General features: G+C 41.1%; 1 protein-coding gene across 2 annotated transcripts in view; it reads right to left on the minus strand.

Moving 5' to 3' along the window:
- LOC307261135 (cell adhesion molecule DSCAM-like) overlaps positions 1-27,987 on the minus strand; it is a gene marked incomplete at both ends in the record, with an annotated part of 119,716 nt that overhangs the window by 14,061 nt on the left and 77,668 nt on the right. For both annotated transcript variants that reach the window (XM_080041598.1, XM_080041597.1), the window contains 15 exons: positions 3,086-3,232; positions 3,587-3,830; positions 5,152-5,222; positions 5,860-6,027; positions 6,280-6,408; positions 6,528-6,624; positions 7,294-7,490; positions 17,038-17,217; positions 17,791-17,910; positions 19,930-20,208; positions 23,059-23,334; positions 24,623-24,919; positions 25,795-26,070; positions 26,250-26,528; positions 26,870-27,016. In XM_080041598.1, coding sequence (XP_079897724.1) covers positions 3,086-3,232; positions 3,587-3,830; positions 5,152-5,222; positions 5,860-6,027; positions 6,280-6,408; positions 6,528-6,624; positions 7,294-7,490; positions 17,038-17,217; positions 17,791-17,910; positions 19,930-20,208; positions 23,059-23,334; positions 24,623-24,919; positions 25,795-26,070; positions 26,250-26,528; positions 26,870-27,016 — 2,907 coding nt within the window. The remainder of the gene's footprint in view (positions 1-3,085; positions 3,233-3,586; positions 3,831-5,151; positions 5,223-5,859; positions 6,028-6,279; positions 6,409-6,527; positions 6,625-7,293; positions 7,491-17,037; positions 17,218-17,790; positions 17,911-19,929; positions 20,209-23,058; positions 23,335-24,622; positions 24,920-25,794; positions 26,071-26,249; positions 26,529-26,869; positions 27,017-27,987) is intronic.

Raw genomic sequence — 27,987 nt, forward strand, 5'->3', positions numbered from 1 at the left:
TAATTAATATGTTTGGCCTTAACTTTGTACAAAACTACTTTTTACACAGCCTAAAATATAGACTATTTGCTCTCCCGCTGGCCACTCACGGACACACTTCCCAACGTATATGATATTATTATAGATTCAATTTAAAAATATAACCAAAACATGTATAGACCTACTTGATAAGTAAATCAACCTACATCATTACTGCATGCCATAGACAACAGTAGCCTGTATTCACAACAATAGGTACGCACATGTAATTGATTAAATATATTGGGTGCCATGCATTTCACAAGGATGTGTGTGTTTTTCCGATGACAGAGCTTTATTTCGTGGTGTTGCCATTGAGTGTCGCTGATTCCCGAGTCAGGAAAACCTTGCGGAAGCTCTACGCATGGTCGAAAGTTGGCGTGGAAATACGCACACTTCTCCGCAAATAATTCTTTTATAAATACCACCGTTTTTGCCACCGGTCAACGATTTGACCGCACATTTCTGCGGTCTACGCAAGATTTTTGTGCGCAGCAAGCTTCATAAATTATCAACAGTGCGTAGAAAAGGTTCTAAATTCACTCTTACGAATGAAATTTAGTATGTGCTTAAGTACAAAAAAATCGGTATTTATCAAACGTGCGCTGGCCTATCGTACGCACACCAGTAAGTCATCAATCTTGATAAATCCCACATGTTCTTAAGTACCATGCTCGTTCACGCTCAGACCATTTGCGTTCAGAAACGCCTCCAATTAACCATATATGGTCACAACACATCCCTTTATCAACCATGTGAATGTGTTTTATCCCTCTTCGCTACAATGGCAAAGAGGGCAACAAAAAGAAACTTCTCCAACACATAAATGGAAACCCTTGTAAACGAGGTTGTATGCTTAATTTACAAAGTACTACATGGCCTGGCGCCACCACCACTGCTAGAGTTTATTAGGTACAAACAGACTCGGATCACCAGAGCTGTTGCAAACAGGGACTGTGAGATTCCTTTCAGGAAAACTGCTTTTAGCCATAACACCCTTTCCGTTACCGGTACTGCATTATGGAACACACTACCTCCAACTATAAGGGCATGTCCCACACTGGCCTCTTTTAAGCGCAAAATAAAGACATGGCTTACTGATAACCAAACATGTAACCACATATAACACTGCACTGTATCGGCCCACTTTCTATTGAATTGTATTTCCTTTTTAACCAATACTTATGTTTATCTTTGCTTTTTATAGAACCTTTTCATGTTATGTATTTATTGTATATCTTTTGTATTGCTTTTACTGTAACATCCACCTGCCTATGGACAACAGATGGAAATTAGCCCCTGGGCTACAATCTGGCACATTTACATGTTGGAATGACTATGTTTATCAATGTGCATTGTCCTGAAATAATAAAAAAACAAAAAACAAAAAAAAACATATTTTGTTGGCTCACTTAGTGCAGGCATTAAAACAAAAGAAAGCTTGCTGCATGGGAAAATGTGATATTTTCGAGCAAGTTGTAAGGAAACGGCATTGTTTGGGGTCCGCGATCTGACAACTTTACGTGCAGTCATTCATAAACTATTTCAATAAATAAGAGATGAAGATAAGTTCCTAACAACATTAGAGTTACTAAGTGAAATGAGTGATTGGTGAGTCTGGCGAGTCACCGCGGCTCGTCCAGCTCACAGCTGAGTGCTGTCAGATGAGACGCACAGAGAGCATGTGGAGGGATCCTCCACTTCAAAATATGTAAACGTGTGACACATTTAATGAGTAGCCTAATCAATTAGAGCTTACCTAAAAATAAGTGAGCCATATAACTATTTATTGCATTTAGGATGTTAGCTCATTTGGACGCTGTTTTGACCGTCTGTTTTCATTGATGTATTGGCGATTTTACATCTACTTCAGTTTCATTACTGAGTCGTGATCAGTGTTCTTAAAGAAACTTAGATTATAAAACAAGAGGTCCAAAACACAGATGATGATTAAACAAACAAATGTATGACTTTATATTACCCTAGAAATGCACGGGTGGATTTGACGCGTGGCGATTATAGATATAAAGAGAACGCTGGCGGTTCTAGTGTTAATGCAGACGTTGAAACTCTTAAATGCTTTGCTTTGTGCTTGTAATATCGCTATTCTACCACTAGATTATGTTCGTAAGCATGGTTAGAGTTGTGCTTACATTTACACACATTCATAAGTCTAAGTACATTTTGGTAAATTCCATACTTTGCGTGGCAATGTTCTTACGCCCTACTTACGCACAGATTTGTTTAGTTTGTTTTGAAATTTAGATATCTGTACCTCTTCCTAGATGGCAGAGGTACAAATAATAATGATATACACTAGTTCAAAGTTTAATTCCAAATGTGGAGGGTTGACCATAACATATTTTATATTAACACACATTGAAGCCAGGTCATTTACATATAGTTTAAATTAGATTGAACTTTTCAGCATTAATCCACAGACTGTTACCATGCAAACTAGGCCTCGCTGTCAAGTCCTGAGCATTCACGTTCTGTAGACACGCCAACATGATGTGACAGAGCAGGGGTCAAAGGTAACAGTGCTGTCACAACCAATCCCACTGACACAAAGCAGGCCATGGCATGGCATTCTGTCTGCCTTCTACAGGACCATGCAGACTCCTGTCTGTTGGAGGTTTCTGAGACACTCAGAATGCACCTTGGTTAACTACTGTATAAGTAGAGTTTACTCAGTATCCAAAACAAGCCTTATTACTTTACTCATTATATAAACACAGAATTACTAAGTTTTTAGCTCAAAACCTTGTGCAGAGATCACTGGACAAATAAATTCAGATTCACAACAAGTTTTTTGTAAATACTGTATTAGTATTATATGCATGGGGTGTCCCCTACAAAGCAGTATAGGGCTGCTCTGATTGGTCTAGCCTGAGGACAGATTCTTAAGAAAGGTGCCCTGTGATATTTTCTTGTAAACAAATAAAAGTGTTCCTACTAAGTGTTACTCATCAAAACAAACTTCTTGATGCCAAGTTCCACCCTCATAAACCATTTGCTATGTACAGACCAGTAACTGTAGTACTGTACAGATATATAAGAAGTGTACCTCCATCAGGCAGGTTGGCCCAGTAAATAACTCTGAATGCCAGCAGGTTTCCATTGAGAGCGTCTTTGGGAGGGGTGAGCCAGGACAGAGAGATGACCTCAGGGGAGCTGGCCAAGGCCTGGACGTTCTCTGGAGGACGAGAGGGCACTGAGGAGGAAGAGAAGGAGACACAGTCAACTGATGTAGCAGGCAGCACCCTCTCATCTCCACTAGGGTGTGATATATCCTCACAAATCTATTTACAATGAAGCGGTGCTGTCTGCCTCTTTATGAACAACAAATCCACATCTGCCTTATTAGGACACACGGTAAAACCAATCCAAATGTATTGAACCTAACACATCTGATGTCTTTTTCAAATCTTTTGTTAGCACTTAGTGTTCACTTTCAGCAATTGTCTTCTTAATTATGTTAGAGCAGACTCTTTCTTGACATGGTTATATTGATTATTCGGTATAATTGGAACCTTTACTTTAGTTTGATATGGTATTCCAGTCTTACCGTCCTCCAGCGTTGTAGCAGCCACCTCAGTGGAGGAGGGCCCTGTGCCTGCACTGTTGCTGGCCTGAACCACCACTCCATACTGGGTGAACTTCTTGAGGTTGTCCAGCACCAGGCTCTCTGCATTGTCCCCTGTGGTCTCCACACTGATCACACTGAACTGGTAGTTTCCCCCTGAGCTGTACTCCCTGTAGCCCACCTGGTAGCCTCTGATGGCTCCGTTCTGGAGATGCCTCTTAGGCGCCTGGCAAAGTTATGACAGAGGTTCAGTGATGCAATAGACATGGACGTCCCTGATCTGTTTTACTTAACTGCAACAGTAAAACAGATCAGCAAAATGAACTCAGGAGGATGTATTCAGAACCGATTGATCAAGATCTTCAAGACACATCGGTGGGGAGGGATGCATGTAGCCTGATATGCAAATACATTACTGAACAGAGAAACCTTAATCACAGTATGTGAATAGTCATGTTCCAAAAAGTAAAGAACTTTTTGGAACATGCCTTTTGTATTTTGGGTTTAGCACTGCACTGAGAATCTCCATTGTTGAAGCGCAACGTCCTTTTACAATAATAACTTGGATAGTTCAGTAGTTAGTCCAATTGTCTACTGTAGTATTGGTCTATAGGCTCTCTTATGGAGATGGCGGTCAGCACAGTCAATTTAAGGAGTTTGGGGAGACGTTGCTGTAGCTGAACTCAGCCTTATACTGTTGCAGATGGGGCAAGCAAAACACGGTTTTGCCACATACGTTTATACAGTAAAATAAATATCTGTTTAATTGTACACTTAATTTAGGATTTTTTTCACTGCTGATACGCTGTGAAAATCCTACATTTAGCATACAATTGAATGGATATTCAGGTTTTAGGTACGCACTATATATGGCGAAAACAAATTTTTCAGCTGGCCCCCTCTGCAACAAGGCTGACTTCTGCTACACAACGTTTCCACCAAACTCCTTAAATTCACTATGCTGATGGCCATCTTCATAAGGTAACAGACTAACTCTATGTATTAGTTGTTATACAACCCCACAACTATCCCTTTAACCAGCAGCTAATTAACACTGACAATGCCCCCAAAATACCTAAGATAAAGAAACACATATTTTTTGATACCTGTATTTATTCAGGGACAGCAAACCTATTACAGGCAGGAAGATGCTGTTGTCCTCTGGAATATCCAGATTCACATTCACAAAATAAAAGAGTCATACCTGGGAGCTAACCATAAAGCTGCATACCGTGTGTTACTGCAGCTCAACCTGAGCAGTAGCAGGTTCAATGTTAAAATCAAAGACTCACTATCCTAAAGGAGAAAACGGGACTGACCAATAGTGCAGGCACTGGTTGAACCTACAGTTTATGGACACAGCTACACTCACCTCATGAAAACATGTCGGGCCAGTTACAAAGACATGGATTAAGCCTAGTCCTGAACTAAATGGAATTTTGAATGGAGATTGTCCATTGAAAGTAGAATTTAGTCGAGAACTAGGCTTAATCCATGTCTGCGAAACCGGCCCCAAGACTGTTTGAACACACGTCGGATCAATTTACCCTCCAAGTGACTCTGATGCTCTGAGAGGAGAGGGCTTCCAGCTGGACCTCCTGAGGTGGGCCATCAGGAGCTGAGATCACATCACCATTATGTCAATAGATTAGAACACTGGACACATTCAACTGCTGTTCTTAACATCTTTAAGAAGCTGTCTCAAACATTATGAGGCACAAAAACCCTAAACACATGGCAATACATTACTGTGTGTCTGGATCTGGCTATTTGAACAGATGGAATGGTTGTTTTAATAGGTGAGGAGAAGAGAAGTGCATTGTGGGGGTTGGATGAGACGGGAGGAGCTCATTTGCAGAAGGGCTCCAACCTCAGTCTATTGACCGTAGGGTGACATTTACTACGGAGGCCGCTAATTAAAAGTTCTGCTTTTAGTGCGGCGGTCAGCGTGTGTTAAATAATGCAACAAGAGCCAATGGAGCTGATGTCACTGGACCGTTGATGAATTGACCTTTACCTCCTTTTAGCCTCTTGTCTTTCTCTTGCGTTATGCGTTTTTGTCCCTCCTGATTTTTCAAATGGTTTTAACAAAGGATGCCTACGTGTGTTACGGTAAATGTATATTGTAAAATGGGAGTACAAAGCCAGTACTCTGTAACATTTGTGCATGACTGTATTGTGTACAGAACAGAGCACAGACTGTGTTCTATGTGTTTGTGAGAGGGTGCAGAGAGACACAGTGGGTTGGTTCTCACCTGCTTCATCAGTGGTGATGGTGAGCTCGTTGCTGGCCTCACTCTTCCCAATGAGGTTCTTGGCGAACATGCGGATGTTGTAGGTGGAGGAGGGGTGCAGGTCTATGATGGTGGCCTGGTTGAGCTGAGGGGACACATCTTTGGTCTTCTGAGCTGTGTCCCAGGAGGCTGCAGAGGGGAGAGGGCAGGCTTTATTGGGGTTGCTGAAGTCAGGGAAGAGGTCAATCTAGCTTAGTGCATCAGGACAGGCTTTATTAGATTATAGCGCTGACACAAAGCGAATACAGGGATCATTTATTAATGGAAACACATGATTCTCTACCAGCTTACACGTTTTAGTCAATGCAATGCGATGTGAAATCATTTGCTCAGTGAAGGCTCATACCACCCTGTTTTAGATATCAATGTTGTTTCTTGTACCTGATTTGTTCTTGCTCTCAATATCGAAGCCTGTGATTGGGCTGTTGCCATCAAAACCCATAGTCCAACGCAATGCAATGGTCCTGTCCTTCACTTCTCTGATCTCCACCTCCGGGGGGTCCGGGGGCTCTTAAAGGCATAACATTGACAAAGGCTTTGTTATTTCAGTGTTACTGAACATACGGTTATTACCATGAGCTGCCTTTTGGTGTGAACGTTGAACAGCTGAGGTGGGTGAAGAGTTGTACCTTGCACTGTGAGCTGGATGATCCCTCGGTCTTCACCAAAGGAGTTGATGGCATGGCAGGAGAAGAAGCCAGAGTCCTCCCTCACTGTGGGCATGATCTGAGTCAAGCACAGGAATGAGAGGAGGACGCAAATGAACTGATGCAACAGATGAGTTGGATGTGGATTTCTACTGGCCAGTTCATTTCAAATTTAGGTATCTTTAGTTTGATGAAAGGTGTTTCCCTTTTGGTATTGCTCAAATAACACTTTGACTTGTGACCTGTCATTAAAGGTTCAGTCAGTGAATATCTCCTCACAATCCGCTACCTGTCTGTATTGTGTGTGTGCTGGGAAAAAATTCCACAGCCCCCCCCCCCCCCGGCAGTGTATTAACACTGGATTTATTTTCAGCGCACACTCGGTACGGTCAGGTATAGTATAGCGGATCATGAGGATATATTCATTTTGAAAAAAAGTGATATTGACAACATGCATTCTCCAGGATCACTGACTCCATCATTAAATTAAGACGTAGTTGTGACCCCTAATATCAAAGAGCATGGCCTTAGTGTAGCCATGCATCTAACCAAAGAGTTATTTCTTCCATGTCAAACTGAGTCATTATGAGGATTTTACACTCTTGAAGAGGTGAAAGTATCCAGTACTTAAGAAAAAGAAAAGAAGAAAAATCTGAATAATATAGATAAAAGCTTTCAGTAAGTGTTGGCTTGGTATATATAACATATCCACAATCTGTCAGTAAGTTGAATGTTGCAGTAGTCCTACCTGCAGTGTGGAGATGACCTCGTCTCCCAGTTCCTTGACAGACACCACGTAGCGGCTAGTCTCTGGGTTGATGATGCGTTCCTCCTTCTCCCAGCGCACCATGATGGGCTTCTCTCCGTGGGCTGTGCAGCTCATCTTCTTCTCCTCCCCCTGTGTGGCCAGTGTGGTGTTGGGGTAGGATGTGATCATGGCAGGGACTGAAAAGAAGATATATTCACACATTTATTTCCTAGATGAACCACATTGGAACCTGATTGAACTGATAAATGGATTGTTTAAATGAACAGCACTAGGCTCTCTAGTTCAAAACATTTGATCAAGTCAGTATCTACGGAGCCAGACATTACACTTTTAATTGGGATCTATTTTTTCATATGATGTCAATACTTTAGGGCTCTTCAAGGATCAAACATTATTTTATTACTGTAAACATGATGGGTGCTGAACAATCAAAAGGCAGTGCTGATTTATGGCATTTTATTGTTTACCAGTTACTTTCATACAAAACAGAAGGTCAGCTACTTATCTAGCTGCAATGCAAAATGAATGACATGACAAGTTTAATAACAACTGAGTGGAATAGAAATTGTATTCATTGACACCCACACTTCATTCAAAGCCTTATTAATGTGTGTCAACTAAATGTACAGCTTCTCTACAATGTTAAGGCAACATGAGCCGTGGTGTGTAGCTTGTTTGTGAGGATCCTAAATGCTACATTGATGCTCTAACAACACTCTAAGGACACAACGCTAAACGCACACTAACGACATACATGCCTCATTACACACACACAGCACAGTGTATAACAGCCCTCTGCACAATCACACACCATGTACACACACAAGCTTGTGCATGCACACACATGTGTGCTCTCTGTCGCAAACACACACAAAGCGTGACCTCAGTGATGTGATGAGAAGTGTCAGGCAAGAGGCTGCAAACATTTAAGCCTCATCTCTTATTCACTCTGCAGCCATTTGGGGCTCGGCTATGGAAAAGAGCCCTGATTTATTTTGTATGACAAGTATGAATTTTTTGTGAAGCACATTTGGGAAAGTGCAGGGAAATAACTGCTCTGGCTTTATTCAAACGTTATCGGTTTAGTGCACAGCTCCTTTCATTTAGCCGTGTGAGTGTCTGAGAGGTGGCACAGGGCGATGGTGTTCACACTACAGCACAGTGGGATACTGTGCTATAGGTGACAGAAAGCAAAGCCAGAGAAAATTTGGAGACAGCTGTCCCTGTGCGCTTTGTATATCTATGCTGTAAACATTCAAGTTATTTCACCATCCTCCATTTAGAGGGAAAGCACTTAAAAACTACAGCACATACAGTCATATGAAAAAGTTTGGGAACCCCTCTCAGCCAGCATTATAATTGACTCTGCTTTCACACAAAAAAGATAAAAGTGGTATGTCTTTCATTTACCAGGAACAGCTAAGTACTGGGATGTTTTCCAAACAAAGATTTTTTGAAAAGCAGTATTTAGTTTTATGAAATTAAATAAAATGTGAAAAACTGGCTGTGCAAAAATATGGGAACCCTTGTGGTCTTGCTGATTTTAATGCATGTAACAGCATGTAAAACTGAGGACTTTAAACACAAAATTGGTTGGATTATGTTGTTAAGCCTTGAACCTCATATAAAGGTCTGTTTAATCATGATAAAAGGTATTTTAGGTGCCTAAATGCAAGTTGCACTTCTCTTTGACTCTCTGCAGAAGTGAGACAGAATGCGATCATCAAAACAGCTCCCAAAAGATCTTAAAAACAAAGATTATTCATTGTCATGGTTTAGGGGAAGGCTACAAGAAGCTTTCCCAAAGGTTTAAATGGTCAATTTCTACTGTAAGGAACGTTGTCAGGGAATGGAAGGACACAGGCACAGTTGCAGTTAAACCCAGGTCTAGCAGACCAAGAAAAGTACAAGAGCGGCATATGCGGCGGATTGTGAGAATGGTTGCACACAACCCAAAGATCACCTTCAAAGACCTGCAAGAACATCTGGCTGCAGATTTTGTATCTGTACATGGTTCTACAATTCAGTGCAATTTGCACCAAAACATCTGTATGGCCGGGTGATGAGAAGGAAGCCCTTTCTGCGCCCACGCCACAGATACAGTTGCATGGAGTATGCAAAAGCTCATTTAGACAAGCCAGCTTCATATTGGAAGAAAATGCTTTGGACTGATGAGACAAAAATTAAGTTATTTGGTCTTTATAAAAAGCAGATGTTTTGGTGCAAATTGCGCTGAATTGTTGAACAATGTACAGATACACAATCTGCAGCCAGATGTTCTTGTAGGTCTTTGGAGGTGATCTGTGGGTTGTGTGCAACCATTCTCACAATCCTCCACCTATGCCGCTCCTGTTTTTTTCTTGGTCTTCCATGCCTGGGTTTAACTGCCACTATGCCTGTGTCCTTCCATTTCCTGACAACGTTCCCTACAGTCGAAATTGACAATTGAAACCTTTGGGAAAGCTTCTTGTAGCCTTCCCCTAAACCATGACAATGAACAATCTTTGTTTTTCAGATCTTTTGGGAGCTGTTTTGATGATCCCATTCTGTCTCACTTCAGCAGAGAGTCAAAGAGAAGTGCAACTTGCATTTAGGCACCTAAAATACATTTTCTCATGATTAAACAGACATTTCTATGAGGTTCAAGGCTTAACAACATAATCCAACCAACTTTGTGTTTAAAGTCATCAGTTTTACATGCTGTTACAGGCATTAAAATCAACAAAACCACAAGGGTTCCTATATTTTTGCACAGCCAGTTTTTCACATTTTATTTTATTTCATACAACCAAATACTGCTTTTCAAAAAATCTTTGTTTGGAAAACATCCCAGTACTTAGCTGTTCCTGGTAAATTAAAGACATACCACTTTTATATTTTTTTTTGTGAAAGCAGAGTCAATTATAATGCCGTCTGAGAGGGGTTCCCAAACTTTTTCATATCACTGTATATATTTGTATTCGACAGAACATTTTACAGTTCCTGCTTCTTTTTATATTACAGCCCAACCAATAGTGAAGTTGTGGTGGCTTTGCCCTGCACTGAAGCTATCATACAAATATAACTGGCAATGCTTTCTTTTTTAATATTTAGAAATAGTTAATGTGATATTCAAAATACTTTTTTTAAATGTGCCACTTAAAAAAAAAAGTTACGTGAGGGCGCACTCACACTAGGACATGAGGGGGCAATAGAAAAAAAGATTGATTGATTGGAATGTAACAGAAGCATTTGTGGTTTATAGAATGATATTGAAATAGTGGAATATATATTGTAATATATTTACATTTATTTTAAAGTTAATGTTGAGACTAGAGAAGAGTTTTTGAGGCCAGATTGATAATAAACACATACAGATATATCAGTTATTCAAAGAGCTGCCTATCCTTTATTCAGCCAATTAAGGAAATCATCATCAATGCTCATTTATTTTGACCGGTATACTGATATCTGCATAGGAAAAATCATGTTGCAGATTTGTATATTATGTAATGTGCTGCTCTGGTCAAAAACTTGTAATTTTTATTATACCATGTGACTGGTGAGCCAGACAGCAGCACTGCAGTAACTGTGTTGTGTTTACCAAACGGAATTCATTTTACTTGTCAACCTGATATGAGCAAAGGCAGGGACACAAAAGCACACACATACACTCTATGTGTCTATGCAACATTAAGAGGCCGCCGAGATTAGGCACATGCAATTCATACATCTGTGTGTGTGTGTGTGTGTGTGTGAGAGAGAGAGAGAGATAGAGAGTGTGTGTGTGTGTGAGAGAATATATGCTTTAACTCGTGTCTATGTATATGTATATTTGTACAAACATATGTGTATTTGTGTGTGCACTGTGCACACAGCCCGGTTGAGCCAGCCCTGAGGCTCGCTGTAATTGTTGTGTTGATGTATTTCTTTAATATCCAGTGGAGTTATAGGAACAGGACTATGGAGAGGAGTGCAGAGGGAAAAAATAAAGAAATAGAGAAAGGGAGTCCCCTTTCTCATTAAGCATCAACTCCCCTGATATCTCATTCAGCCTTCAACCAACATACAGCAAACACACAGGGAGGATCTCGCTGACAGAAAAGCCTGATTAATCTTAAATCTTATTTTACACCATGAGATGAATCCATTTGTATCATCTCTAGTTCATCTTCCACTCAAATCTCTGTTTATGTCTCTGAAGTGTGAATAACTACTTAACTTACTGTATGCACATGAATGTAAAGTCTCAATCTAGGCGCAAAGACAACCTGACATTCTCAAATGAAGCTCACTGTCCTTCGCACACAGACAAAGGAAAATACACTGCTGATGGCTGCTCTACACATAGCAATCAGATGTGATGTGTTTATGAGGAAGAGGGGAGATGATGACAGAGAACAGTCCAAAATATCCAGGCTATTTTCCATCCTAATATTCCTAGAAATGGGCTACTCTGACTGTAGCTCATATGAGTGCAAATGAAAAAAAAGCTTTACAGTTTAAAAACAAAACAAAAGCACAATAGTGTATGTTAACTGCAAAAAGAATGTGTATTTTATGTGGAGGTGAGGAGAGTCCTGTTCCTCCACGGCAACCCAGAGGGCAGCCATGATACACGCTGGCCTGCAGGGGATTGTGGGGGATCGGCTGGCTGCTGATAGGCTACTCCCGTGAGACAAAAGACCCCTTCCCTCCCTCCCTTTCACCTGGCCAGGTTACCATGCCAACCAGCATCGGACACTCTCCTCTCCTTTCTCCTTGCCATTCTCCCTACCTCATCTCACCTCCCTCCTCTCCCTCTCCTCTCTCTCTGTCCCTCTCCTCTCTCTCTCTCTCTCTCTCTCTCTCTCTCTCTCTCTCTCTCTCTCTCCAGTCACAAATCTTAGGAGAAGGGACATTTCTAGTAGCCAGGAATAGAACATAGACCTGCCATTGATTTTCACAGGAGTATGATGATGATTACACAATCATGCCCTGAATGTCGCAATGCAGGGACAACAAAAGAGATACAAATATCAAAATGTTTCTAGTGTGTCTGGCTGCTTGTGTTAGTGATGTGGATAACAGAATGAGCTGAATGGAGGAGGAACTATACTTATAGCAGGATGGCTACTTCAGTTCATCTGGGATCAAAGACAGAAAGCAGTGACATCATCCCAGAGGTTCACTGAGATATATGTGCGAATGAAAAGGGATTTCATCATTCTTTCTTAATGGACTGATCAGCCATTGTGATAACCAACTGTATATATTTATCACAAATAAAACTGTTCCAGATGAGTTTCACCTATGTTGAAAGCAGTGGGAGGCTACAACACTGTGTGACTGGCTGCCTGGCTGGCCAGTGTGTGCCCAGGCTCAATGAGGGCCACAAGGGCCAGACTACAGAGAGCTGCCCTGCCCTGGAGGCAGGCTGGGTGCTGGGGGAGAGACGGCGTGGATGTGGGGGAAGGGAAGAGCTATGTGGTAATAGCAGAAAGATGACTGGTTCACTGGCCGCCTGCAATGTACTGAAATAATTCCCTTAGCTGCACAATTGGCTTGGACATGGAGCATGATGCCTGCAGACTGGGCAGAGGGGGGGGGGCTTGGATGCAGATGAGTTAATAAGATGAAAGACATAAAGATGAGACGAGGAAGGGACTTGTATGGTTGTGTGAAGGAGGTTGTTCTTGCGACACTCAGTGAGCATTTAGCACTGCTCTTCAGTGGAGCCTGGATAGGTGCTCTGCCCTCAGCACTTTGTCTGCAGACATTATGATGTCTAATAGGCTTGATTGGTCTTAATTGGCCCTGATAAACATTGAGTGGCTGTTGACTGACTCTGATAGCATCCGCTGTGGATTGGTAATGAATTGACTGAATCACATGTGTTTTGGAGTTAGTATTGCTTGAATGTAAATTGCATGAAAATCATTGTTTAAGCCTCCATCTGTACCCAGTGTCATGACTAAACACAAAGTGATTACTCTTCCTATAGAGAAGCTTATGAAATAAAGATAAACATAAACATATAGTGGATCCATGCACAATGTGTCACACATGCAGACACGCACAACTAAACACTGGTGCAGTGAGTGCAAGCAATTTCTACTGTGCTGACGGTGTTCATACAGGATGATGCATGGTGTATTATGACGAGACATTAGCCTATGCACAGACACTCATAACAATGAAAGTGCCAAGCTAGGACATCACAATAGCTGCAATTCCTTTTCCAGGGTGCCTGGCCGGGGCGGAGGGGGAGGGGGGGGGGTCTATCCAAACTACTGCATTAGCAGCTTAGTCCATCATTCTTTTGTAATGGATGCACTGGGCTGCACTGTATCTATGCCTCTGCATTATGTCTTTGCATGTGTGCAGTGCTTTGTGTGCAATGGTCTGTTTTGTGTGAGCTTATGAGCTTGTTTGCTCACCTGTGTCACATACATGCCCTGACGGCATCTTCACGTGTGTGTCTCTATACTATACAATTCAGGGTTTCTGAGCAATCTATTGATCTTCCACTGTTTGTTTACTGATACATCAAGCCACACTGGGACAGCCAATAATACACAGCGTAGATCATACTATCCATCATGTGGGTCCTGCAGCATACATCAGCTTGCGTGCCTCCCTAATTGGCTTCTAAGCCTCTTAGTAGCTGCCACTGCTCAAGTGGTGTAGGCTGGCCTGGATAAACACCACACAACAGCACACAGTGTACAGAACATCACAGTGTCCAACATCACAAAGCATTACAGTGAACACACACACACACACACACACACACACACACACACACACACACACACACACACACACACACACACACACACACACACACACACACACACGAGGTGTGGCTCCCCTGGCGCAAGGGAGATTCAGGTTACTACAGAGAGCAAAGAGACAAAAATCAGAAAAGCACAACTACCACAACAGTAGCCTGAGTAGCTGACATGCATCGGCTGGATCGCTGACACACACAAACACAGAAATGACATTAGACAAGGAACAATATTCTGTTGTTAAAACAATCTGTTGTTTTTTATGTCCCATAAGATTTCATTAATGTAGAATTCTGTTACAGCAGTTAAACCAATTATATTACAGTAACTGTTGGCACAGCAACACAAGGCATGCACTATTTAATCTGCACTATATTACTGTATATATGTATATGTAAAGCAATAGGGGAAGTTGTTTTCTTAAATTTAGAACGTGAAACTTCAAAGTGAAATCTTCAAAGATAATTATCGTAAATCAGGTCTAAAAGACAAATTGGTTCTACTGTGTCTCTGGGCATGTCTGTTTGTAGGAGCGTGATAGGATATGAGTGAGACAGGCTATGAGTGAGACAGGACGGCTCATGAAGGAGGGGCTGGCAGACAGTGAGACACCCAGCAGGGACACACTCTGCTCGGGCCTGATAAGAGCCACAGGGGCATTAGACTCATCTAGCAACATGAGCACCCAGACAGAGCAGACTGGCTGCAGATCATAAACACACACACACACACACACACACACACACACACACACACACACACACACACACACACACACACACACACACACACACACACACACACACACACACAGGATTCTTTGATCTATAATAATGTTAATTTTGAAAAAGGAGAAAGACATCATATCGGCCCATATCCCTTCTCTGTAGCGACAAAAATTGTTGAGCAAAATTTAAGCTTATAGACTAAATAAGCAAATTTCAACCATTACTTACCCAGACCAGGTGGGTTTTATCCCTAGGAGATTTTCTTTTTTAATGTACGTAGACTATTGAATATTTTATACAGCAAACAGAATGGGCCACAATATGAAGTCCTTGCACTTGATGCACACAAAGCGTTTGATCAGGTGGAGTGGAGGTTCATGCTGATAACAATAGAAGAGTTTGACTTTGGCAAAAATGTCAGTGCATGGGTAGAGATGCTCTGTGCTGATCCAACTGCTTCCGTTCTTACCAACTCACCAACTAGCAGAGTGCGTTTGGATGCGCACCGAGACTACCTCTTCAGCTGGGTCTCGATGCGCTTATTTGGTCCGCCCCCGAGTGCGATTGCTGTATTCACACCTGCCTGAAAGATGCGCACAGAAGTGCACCTGAGTTCGTTTCAACCGAACTAAACACGGCAGGTGTGAATACACCCTAAGTCATTGGAAAGCTCTGTCGATCCAGTATGGGATGCTGATTGCAAAAAATAAAATGATTCTTAAGGTTTGGAACAGAGATAGCCCCCCCTTTTTTATATACATCTGGCTCATAGAGTTTTCCAGTACTTTATATATGGAGAAAATGTGTTATGAGATTTCAGGGAAAGCAGAGAAATTTAAACGGATATGGCTGCCTTTCCTTTTAACAGTTATGAAAGGACCTACATGACACCTCATTGACTTTTTATTTTCTGCTTAATATTTGCCTATAGTTGAATCAATGTTATCGGAAGTCCTAAGAAACCTATAAACTAGAGTAAGTTGCTTATTTTATTTTGTCTTTTGTTTTTGTGTTCCTTTTTTCCTTTTTTTAATTGTTTTGTGTGTGTGTGTGTGTGTGTGTGTGTGTGTGTGTGTGTGTGTGTGTGTGTGTATGTTCTTAAAAAAGCTAAAAAACAAAAAATAAATAAAGAAACAAAAAATATTATTTGATTTCTACATCAAATCTGCAATGATTGTTTTTGTACAAGAAACATATAATAGTACCTTAAGTTCTGCTCATGATCTGTAATTGGGTAATACTTAAAATAAACAAATCTATAGCTGTATTTTATGAATGTGCATTATGGATGTTGCTCCAATCCTTTGAAAACATCAGTGCTAATCAGAATACCAACAAATATAATATTACAGGCATTAAGGGAAGGACCTAGATATACATACTTTAAGTGATGCTTTTATTACAAGTCAAACATGTCCGTATCTCTTGCCATTACAGAAGGTGATATTAACTGTCTGATCTAGATTAGATTATAATCAAAAATGCAGCATAAGGAGGAAAAAAGAGAGAAGAGGACAGACTGAAATGGATAACCTCTTCCTCCTCCTCGCTCCCTCTTTTCCACATGGCAGCTCCTGCCTGCCTGCAGAATGCAGGGCTTAATGGAGGGGAGCTAAGTCCTGGGCCACACAGTGGATAAATGATCTACCCTCTGCAGGAGATGCGTTGGAGTTGGTTAGTGTGTTGCTTTCGTGGGATTCGTTCAGGCAGAAAGCACAGAGCAAACACTGTGACGCTGGCCCGACTGTCACAGACAAAACCCACTCTGGTTCAACTCACCTAACCTTTGTGCTTTTTACTTGAACAATACCAGCAACACTGAACATGGACATTTAGAGCATCCAGAGGGAATGTCAACTATACAAAAACAAGTGTGACTAATAAATACTTCTGGAAGCTGACTATAAAGCACCGGCGCTGGGAGGAACAAGCGCAGGGCCATGCTGCAGGAGGCTGTCACCCCACGTTCAGGTGGTCTTCCTCATCCGGACCCATCCTAAATCCTCATTTAGATCAACTTCCTCTAACATGTTTCAACCCGTTGTCATTTGCGCATTAACTCTTAATTGATCACCCTCAGAATGGCCACAAAAAAAGGTGCAAATTTCAGAATACTCACGCAGTTTAGCACTCTGTATTTCAGATCTTAGTAGATCAACCCCTCAGTGTCTTAACGCACATTCCAAGAAAAGTCTTGAATTAAGATTCTTAGGTTTTAGGCAGTGTTTTACCATGAGACTTACTTTTGACATTGAGATACATGGACTTGCTGACATCAGCACCGACGTCGTTGCTGACTCGACACAGGTAGAAGCCAGTGTCTTCTTCCAGCACGTGTTTGATGAATAGAGAGCCGTTGACCCGCACCTCGATACGGAAGCCTGAGTTGAGGGCGATGGGTTTGAACTGAGGGACCCCAGCACCTACACAAGGGACACAGTTGTTCAGGGTTTCACCAAAATAAATGCCTAGTTAATACTTTTATATCACATCAATATCTGAATGTTTCGAACCAGCCCTTTAAAAATTAATATGTAATATATCCTCTATCATGTAGAATAAAAATGAAAGAAACAGCTATTCATGTCAACACAGGTAATTTTTATTTTCAAGAAACATTGTTTTCAGCCATGATGGCATAATGTAACTTTAGTAGGGACATGATATTTCACCTTTTTTTCTACTTTGGCAGAAATAGCTCTTTTTGAGAACCACTCCGTTTCTTATCTCAGTGCTGCTTTGGACTTGGTGTGTGTATTATCACACATTACACCTTAAGGCTGTGGACAGTATGTCTGTTGCGTTGGCATTCCTCAAACAGATCATTTACTAAGCTAAGAGAATAAGCTTGCCGGAGGACAGAACATATCAACATACAATTCAGCATAGTCGTCAAATGAAAAGAGAGACAAACACTTTCACCAAAACTGGAAGGGATGGTTGTGTTATACGTGTGTAATATGTATATTAACATGTATGTAATGCTTAGCAATTACCTTTCGAGTACTCCCATTGGATGGTAGGAACAGGATTGCCTTGAGCTGAGCAGTTCAGTATCACTGCCTTTCCATAGATGCCGTCTTGGTCCTTAGGTTGCACCACAAATTTTGGAGGAACTGTAAGTCAAATCGACGTCAGATACTTATTTATCTCAAAAGCAAATATATATATATCTGTAATCAAATCATTCCTCTACAATCCTCTGTCTGAGGATTAGACATGTTGCTTTAGAAAAATAAAGCCAAGTTAAAGTTCAACATTACCTAAAGATAAAGAATTGTTAGGTGAACAACTTCTAGTCATGTAGATCTGGTATCAATCTTGGTATCAAATGGCTTAAGACATATTTGCTAATATCTTACAGCATGCTTTAGTAAAATCCCTAGCATTAGGGTTCTGTGTATGGGTAATATGATGTTTTTCATTTCAAGTTGATTATAAAAAAATTGTAACACTTTATAATAATGTTCATCTATAAGTGATTCATAAGTAATATATAAGTAATTTACAAAGCTTTTTGCATCCCCCTAATCTAAAGTGTAAACCATTCATCAGGTACTAATGTGTAGTAGGGGTGACCTCAACCAAAAATGTGCATAGTTAAATCCTATTGGTTGAATCTTGCCTATAGTCGACTAATCGTAGAATCAAGATATTTTTTTCATGCTTATTGATCCATATTCTCATTTCAAATATTGGCACATTTTCCCCCACAACATACAAAGAATCAACTCTTCTTGAGTTGGCATAAGAATGTATGTCTACCATAGTGGTTGACTCACACTAAGGAGGTTTATTAAAAGCTTGAGTTGGTTTCATGTTTTTATTAACAGTATAATAGGCTGATATTTACCACAATAGGTGATGTATCATTATTAATTGGGAGAATATAAGAAATTCCATGTAAAATCAGACATTCATCCTCAACATATAGCCGGAAAAGAATAATCTTTGTTTCACATTTTACAACTATTCGACTGTGAGATTGGCAATCAAATCAGGCCCCTTCGATCGAAGTGTGAAAAGTTGACTATTCGAGGTCAACCCTAATGTTGAAATATGCTAAAAAGGAAACATAAAAGTATAACTTGAACTCCTCCTGATCATGTGAAAAGCTTTGTGAAGACCATAAATTGAAAACAATCCAAAGTAAAAAATATGAACCATTCTTGATAGCTGGGTTTGACATCTATTCTTTAACTGTGTCGAAATATGACTAAAGAATGTCTAAAAGTGACAGCAGGGAAGATACAATGGCAGTAGTGTCAGGGGGACAGACGAGCACAGAGCAGGTTGTCTGTTTCATTCAGAGTTCATGTGGGATTTAGGGTGACTACAAGAAGACATATGGCACAATACTCCAAACAGAAACCAATGTCGCAAATGAGAATATCAACTCAAGCTTTTAATCAATCTCCTTAGTGTAAGTCAATGCCTAAGGTAGACACACATTGTAATGCCAACTCAAGAAGACAAACTATAATTAGGACTTTAATCCCCTTTGTGTGCTTTGAGAAAAAATTTACTAATGAGAATATGGATTAATAAGCAGGAAAGAAATTGCATGATTTGACAAGATTCGAATAAAAAGATTGGACTATGTACATTTTTAGTTGAGGTCACCCCTACTAACATTTGTACCTGATGAATGGTTTACACTTTAGATTAGGGGATGCAGAACGTTTTGTATATGACTTATTGATAATTTACTAATGATTTGTCAACGAGAATTTCATGATTTATTTAAATCTTTATGGATGACTTACAACACATTTGTGATATGTTAACATAGCACTTATTAATCATCTACAAATATATATTACTGTTTTGTAAATCATTAGTTCATCATTATCTAATGACTAACATATTACTTTTAAATCACTTATGAATCACTTATAAATTAACATTATTATAAAGTGTTCCCAAAAAAATATTATTTCGATTGTGGCAATTTTGCAAGATAGGCAAAAAAAGAGAAAAAAGAATTGGTGTGATTTCTGGACACTCGAACCAATTTTTTTTTTTATAGATCCTTGCCTTCGATATATAAAAGTGAAAAAACAAACTTTCGAATTAATTTGAACTGAGTTTCCAGGCACATCACTATATTCTTCAGTGTGTTTGCCTCTCCTCACCTCGGACTATGAGCTGGCTCTGGTGCTCCACGGCGGCGGCCTGGTTGCGTGCGATGCAGGTGTAGTTTCCGTTGTGCATGAGCGTGAGGTTGGAGATGCGGAGGGAGCTGGTGAAGTCTATGTTGTCTATGGTGACGCCCAGGCTGGCTGGGATGGGTCGGCCGTCCTTCTGCCAGGTGATGAAGACGGGCTGATCTCCAGACATGACCACACAGGGGATGAAGACCCGCTGGCCGATGGAAAACCGAGGGAACTCAAACGGGTGGATGGTAGGTGGGACTGGGGAAGGAGACATGCAAATCAATGTTGACCTCGGCAGTTGTACTTTAGGCCTGTGTGTTACTTGCCTGCAATGGTTGATGCATGTCGTGTAAGTGGTGAGAGAGGATTTTTATATTTTTTATTTTCAAAACGTGATGTTTGCACAGAAATTCACCTGATGGAACGGTAGTTTGGGAGTCTGTTTCTGCCTGTGGGATATTCTTTGACACTAAAGTAAGATTGACCGTTAGCCTGGTTTGGATCAGGCTAGTTCAGAAGCATAAATTACCATGGTTACAAGGGTAGGATTCATATAAACCACTTTGATGGAACGCAACTAAATTAAAAATTCTAAATTAGGCTAATCCTGCTTGAAGGAATACTACTCTGATCTCTTCACACAGCTTCACATCTGTTTCTCTCACCCAGATCAGTCTGGACTTTCTCCTATCTCTGTGGGGAGGAGCCCAGCCCCGTCTGTTAGTGAAAGGCAGCCCCTGATTGGTTCATGTAGTGGTTGACGTCAACATGGATCAAACAATAAACTTGCGAGCAGTGTTGTGCCTGAACGCGTTCAATGAACGATCGTTCATGAACTCGTTCATATTGGGGGCGAACGTGAACTGAACGTATGTATTTCTGCCTGATGAACGTTATTGTGAACGCGTTCATTCTGGCGTTTGTGAACGGCGCTCTAACAGTCGTTCAATCGTTCATCGAGTGCCAGATTTCCATAGAAAACCCCGTTAAAAGACAGCGTAAACAGCCCTTAATATGTAGCTGAAAAACACCCAATCTGGCAACACCTGCCACCACAGCGTCGCACCGCCGCTGCGTCATCAAAATGCGAAACACCGCGGGGAAAAAACAAAAAACTAATGAATACAGCAGCACTAACTTAGACCATGGACCTAGCCTCAGGCTCTACATCTTCTTTGTATGATTGTTACCTACCTCAGGTTGTGTTTGTGTTAATAATTATGTCAACACATCTTCTGGACTTTGTTGTTAACAGTAGGCCCTACACTGCAGTTTAGAATGGTCTCCTTGAGGGTTTTACTATTTTAAGTTGTAATTTGTTTGTAGAACCTTGCCTTGTATATTTTTCCAGTATTGCTTTCTTTGAATGAAATTTCATGTGAATTGTTTCCAGGTTTGGAAAATTATAAAAATGGAAAAACATTTGCACCTTAACCGTTTTTTGTTTGAATAATTCCTCATTAAAAAGACCATCAAACAGCAACTTTTTCCTCATGTTTTTGAGAATATACTGTAGGGGTAAAAGCTGCAGCTGGCTTCTAGTGTGGACTGAATATTATTGAAATAATTTATGACTGTGGTTCTATATGGAATGTGTCAATTATTTAGAAAAATAATAGCCTGCAGCAACATATTGAAAAAAAATAACTACGAACTAGTTCATTTTTTAACTGTGAACTTAGTTCAGAATTTTGAATTATGAACTATGAACTGAACTAGTTCATTTTAAAGTGTGTGAACTGAACTTTGAACTAGTTCACGTAGAAAAATAACTTTCCCAACACTGCTTGCGAGATATGGCTGGATTCACGAGGCTGGATTCACGACTATGTGAACCAATAAGCTGACTTCCAGTATAAGGGAATAACATTAGGTCAGAACGCAGCCATTTTCTGACTGGACTCCTAACCAAGGATATTGGAGAAAGTCCAGACTGATCTGCAGAGAGAGACACAAATGTCCGTAAGTAAGAAAGTACAACTTTATTTATATAGCACTTTTAAAGACTCAGTTTACAAAGTGCTTGTGAAGCTCACAAGATCAGGCTGGTCTCACTAGAATATGGTTGAGCTACTTTATAAAGCGCTTTAAAAGCAATTCATTAGTTGCAAATCTCTCTTTATCACCTTGTTTGTAATATTAAAATATAATGCTGTGTATTTTGCAGCAATGAGAGAATTGTTTATATTATCTCTCCCTATTTATAGAGGCTGAATTCCCTCTCAAAGAACATGCATATAACATTCTCTCTCACTCTCTTTTGCTCTCTGGGGACACTAAAGCCATCATGAGAAACAGATGCTTTGGAAAATTAATGATTTAAAATAACATCGGAATAAGCAGCACTTAAGCGCTTATTTAATTCACAACAAAATAGGCATAATAGGCTCCTGGGGATTCCCTCTCGGCAGCGGTGGAATGCTAAGCAGCCGAGAGGCGGAATGGTGGCGTAGCTTTGTCTACGCTGTGTGATTTCCCCACAGCGCACTCGTTAGCACGTCAAGATCTGCTGAAGAGGAGTGAGGAGGGGGGGGGGGGGGGGGGGGTTTGAAATGATGCAGCATCATTGAAAAAAGAGAGCCATCTGAGGTTATCATGATGTGGCTTGGCTCACTGCTGCTGCATATTCAGATGAGCCACAGATAAGCTGGCCCCGGATGACGGAGATGGGGCTTTGCTATCAGTGATGACTGTGTTTCTTTACAGGTTGTCATATACAAATATACTTCTGCATATCTGTGTATTATGCGACAAGGAAATGTAGACACTAAGGTGATGCTTCAATGTATCTTTTATGTATGTATGCCAGATGAAATGACACAGGGTCAGTGAGCAGACTGATAAAGGGATCCTGTCTTAGTATCCACAGACTGAGAGATTAATGATGGACTTTCGATGAATGTCCTCAACAACCATTAGTGTATATGATACAGTGTGCATGTATGTCTCAAATATATATATAATGTTTCCTCTAAATGTCAGATTGATGATAGTAAGCAATATTAGGTAAGATGATTACACACAACTTAATGTAGTGCATTACAGGCTAAGTATCCAGTGTTGACTCAGTTAACTTTAACTGAAGACAGAAAGGACTGCGGTTCATACCTTTCACAGTAACATAGACGCTCTGGTGTGTGGAGAGCTGAGGCTGCACCAACACATTACAGGTGTACTCTCCCTCGTCCACATCCTTCTGCACATCAAACAGCTTCAGGGTGCCGTTGTTCTCAAAGGCTCGCTGTCGGTGATTGTATGGCAGCAGATTGGAGTCCTTGTACCACTTGATGGAGTAATACGGGTAGCCAATGACACGGCAGTGGATGTACATGTCCCGGCCAGCGATGGCAGTGAGGTTTTTCATTGGTCTGATGCTGGCAGGCCCTTGAAGGACACATTGGAGAGACAACTCTCTTAAAATGGTTTTGAGGCAGGGGGGGTTGGTATAAAAGATAGCTGTGCTGTGTTGTATGTGTTTTCAAGACGTCACAAAGTTCACACGCCTTGATTCATTCTGATGGTAAAACATCCAAACATTACCAAGACTGCCTGACTGAGATACTCTTGTGAACACTATTTCAGAGAATTATGTTAAAGCAACTCAAAAAAGAAAACCATGGTTGATTATCATTAGCAGACGACTCATTCTGGTCCTTTTCCCTCATATCAAATGCTTTTGGCCTCATCAGAATCAGGGGCCCCTGTACCCTTCTTATGGAGACTGTTTTGAAGATTACCTTTTTCTCCCACTGCGCTGACTGTGATTGCCTATGACAAGCATTAGAGTGGAATGTTTCCTTGTTCCACACAGACTTGTGAAAAACCAATAGAATAACAAATAGGCTTCCATAGCTCAGTGTCTATCAGGGAAACAGACTATTAGGCTTCTCTTTAAAGCACTGTAGAATACAGTTTAACTGGGCTCTGCAGTGTTCTATGAGCACAAGCATATCCTGGGTTGCTTCTCTCTTTAGCACGATCAAGGAGCCAACGATGTGAGACGCACTCATTACATTTACTCTCCAATGGCACCTGTGGAGATGTATCTTCATTGCTTGGTTGCATCCTGCATACATGGACCCTCGCTTAAGGGCTAGAGGATTGCCCTATTTAGCCTTACAACATGCAAGAATGAGCACAATCAAATTAAACCAATGACTGTACAGAAAGAACCCTTCCCTCTCTGCAACAGAGAAATGCTAATAGCCTTGCACCAAGCACAGAAAGCCTAAGCGCCCCAGTATAACTGTGCTACATGACAACGGTAATCCAGCCAACCTTGTCCCTGTAGAGTGAAGATAGCACTGCAGTCATACACTGGAGCTAACATTAAATCACCCTAATGATGTCCCAATATATAGCTATCAGCAGGTGTTTGGTAAGAACAGGGGTATTACAGAAGCTAATGCTGACAGCAGTGACTGAGGAGCTGCTACAGGATGTTGGAGAAGGATCTGTCCTAATCAGAGCACGAAGAAACAACTGAAGCTACAAAATCAGCTTTCTTAATATGAAAGAAACTAGCCACACAGCTCATGACTAAAAATGAACATTTCTTCATACACTTAGTCAAGCATTCTTTCAACATCCGCAAATCCTTGAAAACATAGCCATCAAAACATGCTAATGTGTGTATGTGATGGTGTGCTGGAAGAGTTGATCTGACAAGCACCTCTTACGTTTATTCGCGCCTGGTAGGAGACAGTCCCAGCTGAGTTGTTGCAGACACAGCGGTACACCCCTCCGTCTGGGACCTGTGTGTGGCTGATGTTGAGGTGGCTGACCACATGGCCCTCAGTGTTGCTGTAGTGGGAGATGCGGTGGCGGCTGTCTCGTACCACGGCCTCGTCATCCAGAGTCCAGGTGACCCGGGGCTCCGGCGTGCCCTTCACCGTGCATGACAAAGACACAAACTCATTGATGTTGTAGACCTTCTCGCTGAAGGAAGCCAGGATCTTGGGGGTGCCATCTGGAAGGTGGAAGGAGACACTCACGGTGATGTACATACTTTTATTGAACACTAATTATTATTCTAATGTCTGCTCCTTTTGCTGGCTCCACATCTATGTTCTGGCCCAGGATCAGAGCCAGCTTCTGCATGCACCCATGGGCTAAGCGGCCAAGCTTGGTATTGCAAGTCCTGGACTCAGATGTAGATTTCAACGTTCACTCTAATACAAGCGGGGAAGAGGAGTCTGTCTTCGAAAAAAGTTTATGGATATCAATCAAAGGCTCTAAAAGCTGTAGTGAAACAAAGCAGCTCTTAAAGGTCCCAGTGAACGGCTTGGTTAATGAAAAAGCTCTGCCTTTCAGAGAAGCTCCGACTTTTCGTGCAGTGTCCTCTTTTATAAACAGTCGATGGCTGTGTCCGAGGTCTATGGTTGTGTCAAAGGTTTTTATAACGTGCATCACGTTGATGTATTTAAGGTACGGACGCAATGTTTACCTGAATGATTATAGGAGTTGAATGTGGCTGGTAAGTAATTTCAACTAATATTGTGTATGCTCATACATGTATATTCTCAGGACAGGAAAATAAAACTAATACATTTATTAATGTTGAACATTAGTATGCTTGACTTCCACAGTTGATATTGTGATGTCAGCTAAACAATGTGATGTGTGGGATATATCATATTTTGACATCCGGTACAAGCACAAAACATGCATGAGGTACACGCGTGTTCAGGGGTTCCATAAGAAAAAACACACTGCACATGCTCTATGGCTACCATAACCAGGAAGTATCCACTTCAAATGAGCAGATTTCTTTAGAAATGAATGGGACACCATTTTCAATCCGGTCCCACACACATCTCCAGTGAGATCTATATGAAATCTGACCTTCCAGTATGACTTGAACATAGTCCTGGGCAGACATCTTGCCATGTCTGGCGAAACACTGATAGGCTCCTCCATCGCTCTTGGCCATCCCAGCCATGACCAGGTTCTCCCTGTGTTGTCCCGTCATGCGGACGCTGTTACTGGGGTAGATGAGCTCTCCGTTGCGGTACCAAGACAACTGGTACTCCTCAGAGCCTGTCACGCTGCAGGACAGTGAGACCTGGCTTCCAACACTGCCCTTCACCTTCCGGGGGCTCACTGCCACGTTCAGGGGCTCTGTAAGATAGGGAAGTAAGAATTCACTAGCTTATTTTAACACATTTTATTGTTTTCTGGAGTTCTGTATTATTAAACGCTCCATGCAGCAGCTTAAAAAATCTTCAGCTGCAACTATAGATTCCTAGCTTCCACAGCTGTTATGAAGAAATCAACCCCAATGAGCCATGGACACTGACCTTTGACCAGTAGTCTGCCAAGCACCTCAGCATTGCCATAGCCATTCCACACCTCACACACATATGCCCCTGTGTCGCTGGGCTGTGCTCGCTCTATCAGCAGGCCTGTCACACTCTGTCTGAAGCGCGTGTCGGGCTCCAGGGGCCGGTTGTCCTTCAGCCAGCGGTATTTGGGTGCTGGGTGACCGGAGGCCTTACAGGGCAACTCCACCCGGTGGGAGGACATCACCTCACGCTGCTCAAAGCTGTCCAGGATGTGGGGCGCTGAGTTGATGGGGTCTGGAAGGGGTCAAAGGTTGTAGTGAGAGTAACTCAAAGTCATTTCTGTCGTTTGATCACTTCTCAACAATGACCAAATTCTAAAGCATATACTGTAACGTATGTAATGTAGAATAATGTAATGTAGATATAGATCAATAATACTTGTCAAAATGGATCGATGAGTGTAACAAGAACCGTTATCTCATCAACCGTTTTAAATTCATATTTTTTTCCTGTCACTCTCTATTGTATTAAAATTATTAGATTGTTACAAAGCAGAAATTCATTTCCATTTGGTATTTTGCCCACACCATCTTTGTTCCTTTTTAATATACTGTATTGGTGTGTTTATTGGATACCTGAGACAATGAGGCGGGCGCTATTGCTCTGTCGGGTCTCTCCTGTGTAGCGATGGCGTGTCATACACCTGTAGTTGTACAGTCCGTCTTCCATTTGCACATCCAGGATATACAGGGCTCCGGTGGAGGTGATGAGAAACCGTGACACTAGAGATAGAGAAATAAAATATTAAGCTCTGCACATTATGAATGAATGGTGCAATTTTTAACAATTATAGTATAGGTACACAGTAAAACCAAAGTACCATTTTACAATGACATTTTACAAGAACATTCCAACTGCCTGTGGGCCTGTCAGCCCCAATTATGTCACCTTAATGTAACTACAGTATATTGGCTCTGGTCAATCAGTAAAATGATGTTGAACATTAATTAAAAAAACTATCTTTAGCTTGCAGATTTAACTCAACATATGTATTCAGGAACACAAATGGCCTGCGGACATAATTTCCTCTCATTTCATTAGTCCCACTGAGTCAGTGCCCGTCTTAAAGAAATTGTTTTATAAGAGACAATTATAATGTGTAGTATTTACTGCTACATCAGAATTACCACGATACACATTATGAATAAAACAATGAGAGAACATATTTTCGCCTACTTATGAATGCAGACCCCATTTTTTTAAACCGTTAGAAACTAACACCTAAACGAGCTAAAGACTATGTAAGATGCAAAAATGGCCTCATTTTGGTTGCAAAAATTAATGCTGCTGCCTTCAAGTTGCAGTTACCAATAAAGAAATGTTTACCTGATTTGCCTATAAACAACAGGATTATATATGGCACAAAAAATATTAAAGACAGCCATTTCAATGACTGTTTGACACTGCCTATGTGTAGGCTTCATCTTTTTCTGTATCCCACTTTCATAGACGGGTTAAATTTAAGTTTGCATAAGTTAATACCTGCTTCCTATGGGCACTGCACTTGTGAGAATAAGGCAAACTAGTTGTATTCATTTGTATGCACTGGATTCACTAACATTAACATTTCAAAACAAGAAAAGAGAGAAAATCCAATTTTGAAGTCTCTTTGCAAATATTTGCATGTCAAGTGAGCTACGCAGCTCTGTGTTATTGTAGTCACCAAACATCTGCTGCAGCCCATTTAGCTGAG

The sequence above is a fragment of the Ammodytes marinus genome (genome assembly GCF_949987685.1).
Source record: "Ammodytes marinus genome assembly, chromosome: 14".
In the NCBI taxonomy this organism is placed as follows: Eukaryota; Metazoa; Chordata; class Actinopteri; order Uranoscopiformes; family Ammodytidae; genus Ammodytes; species Ammodytes marinus.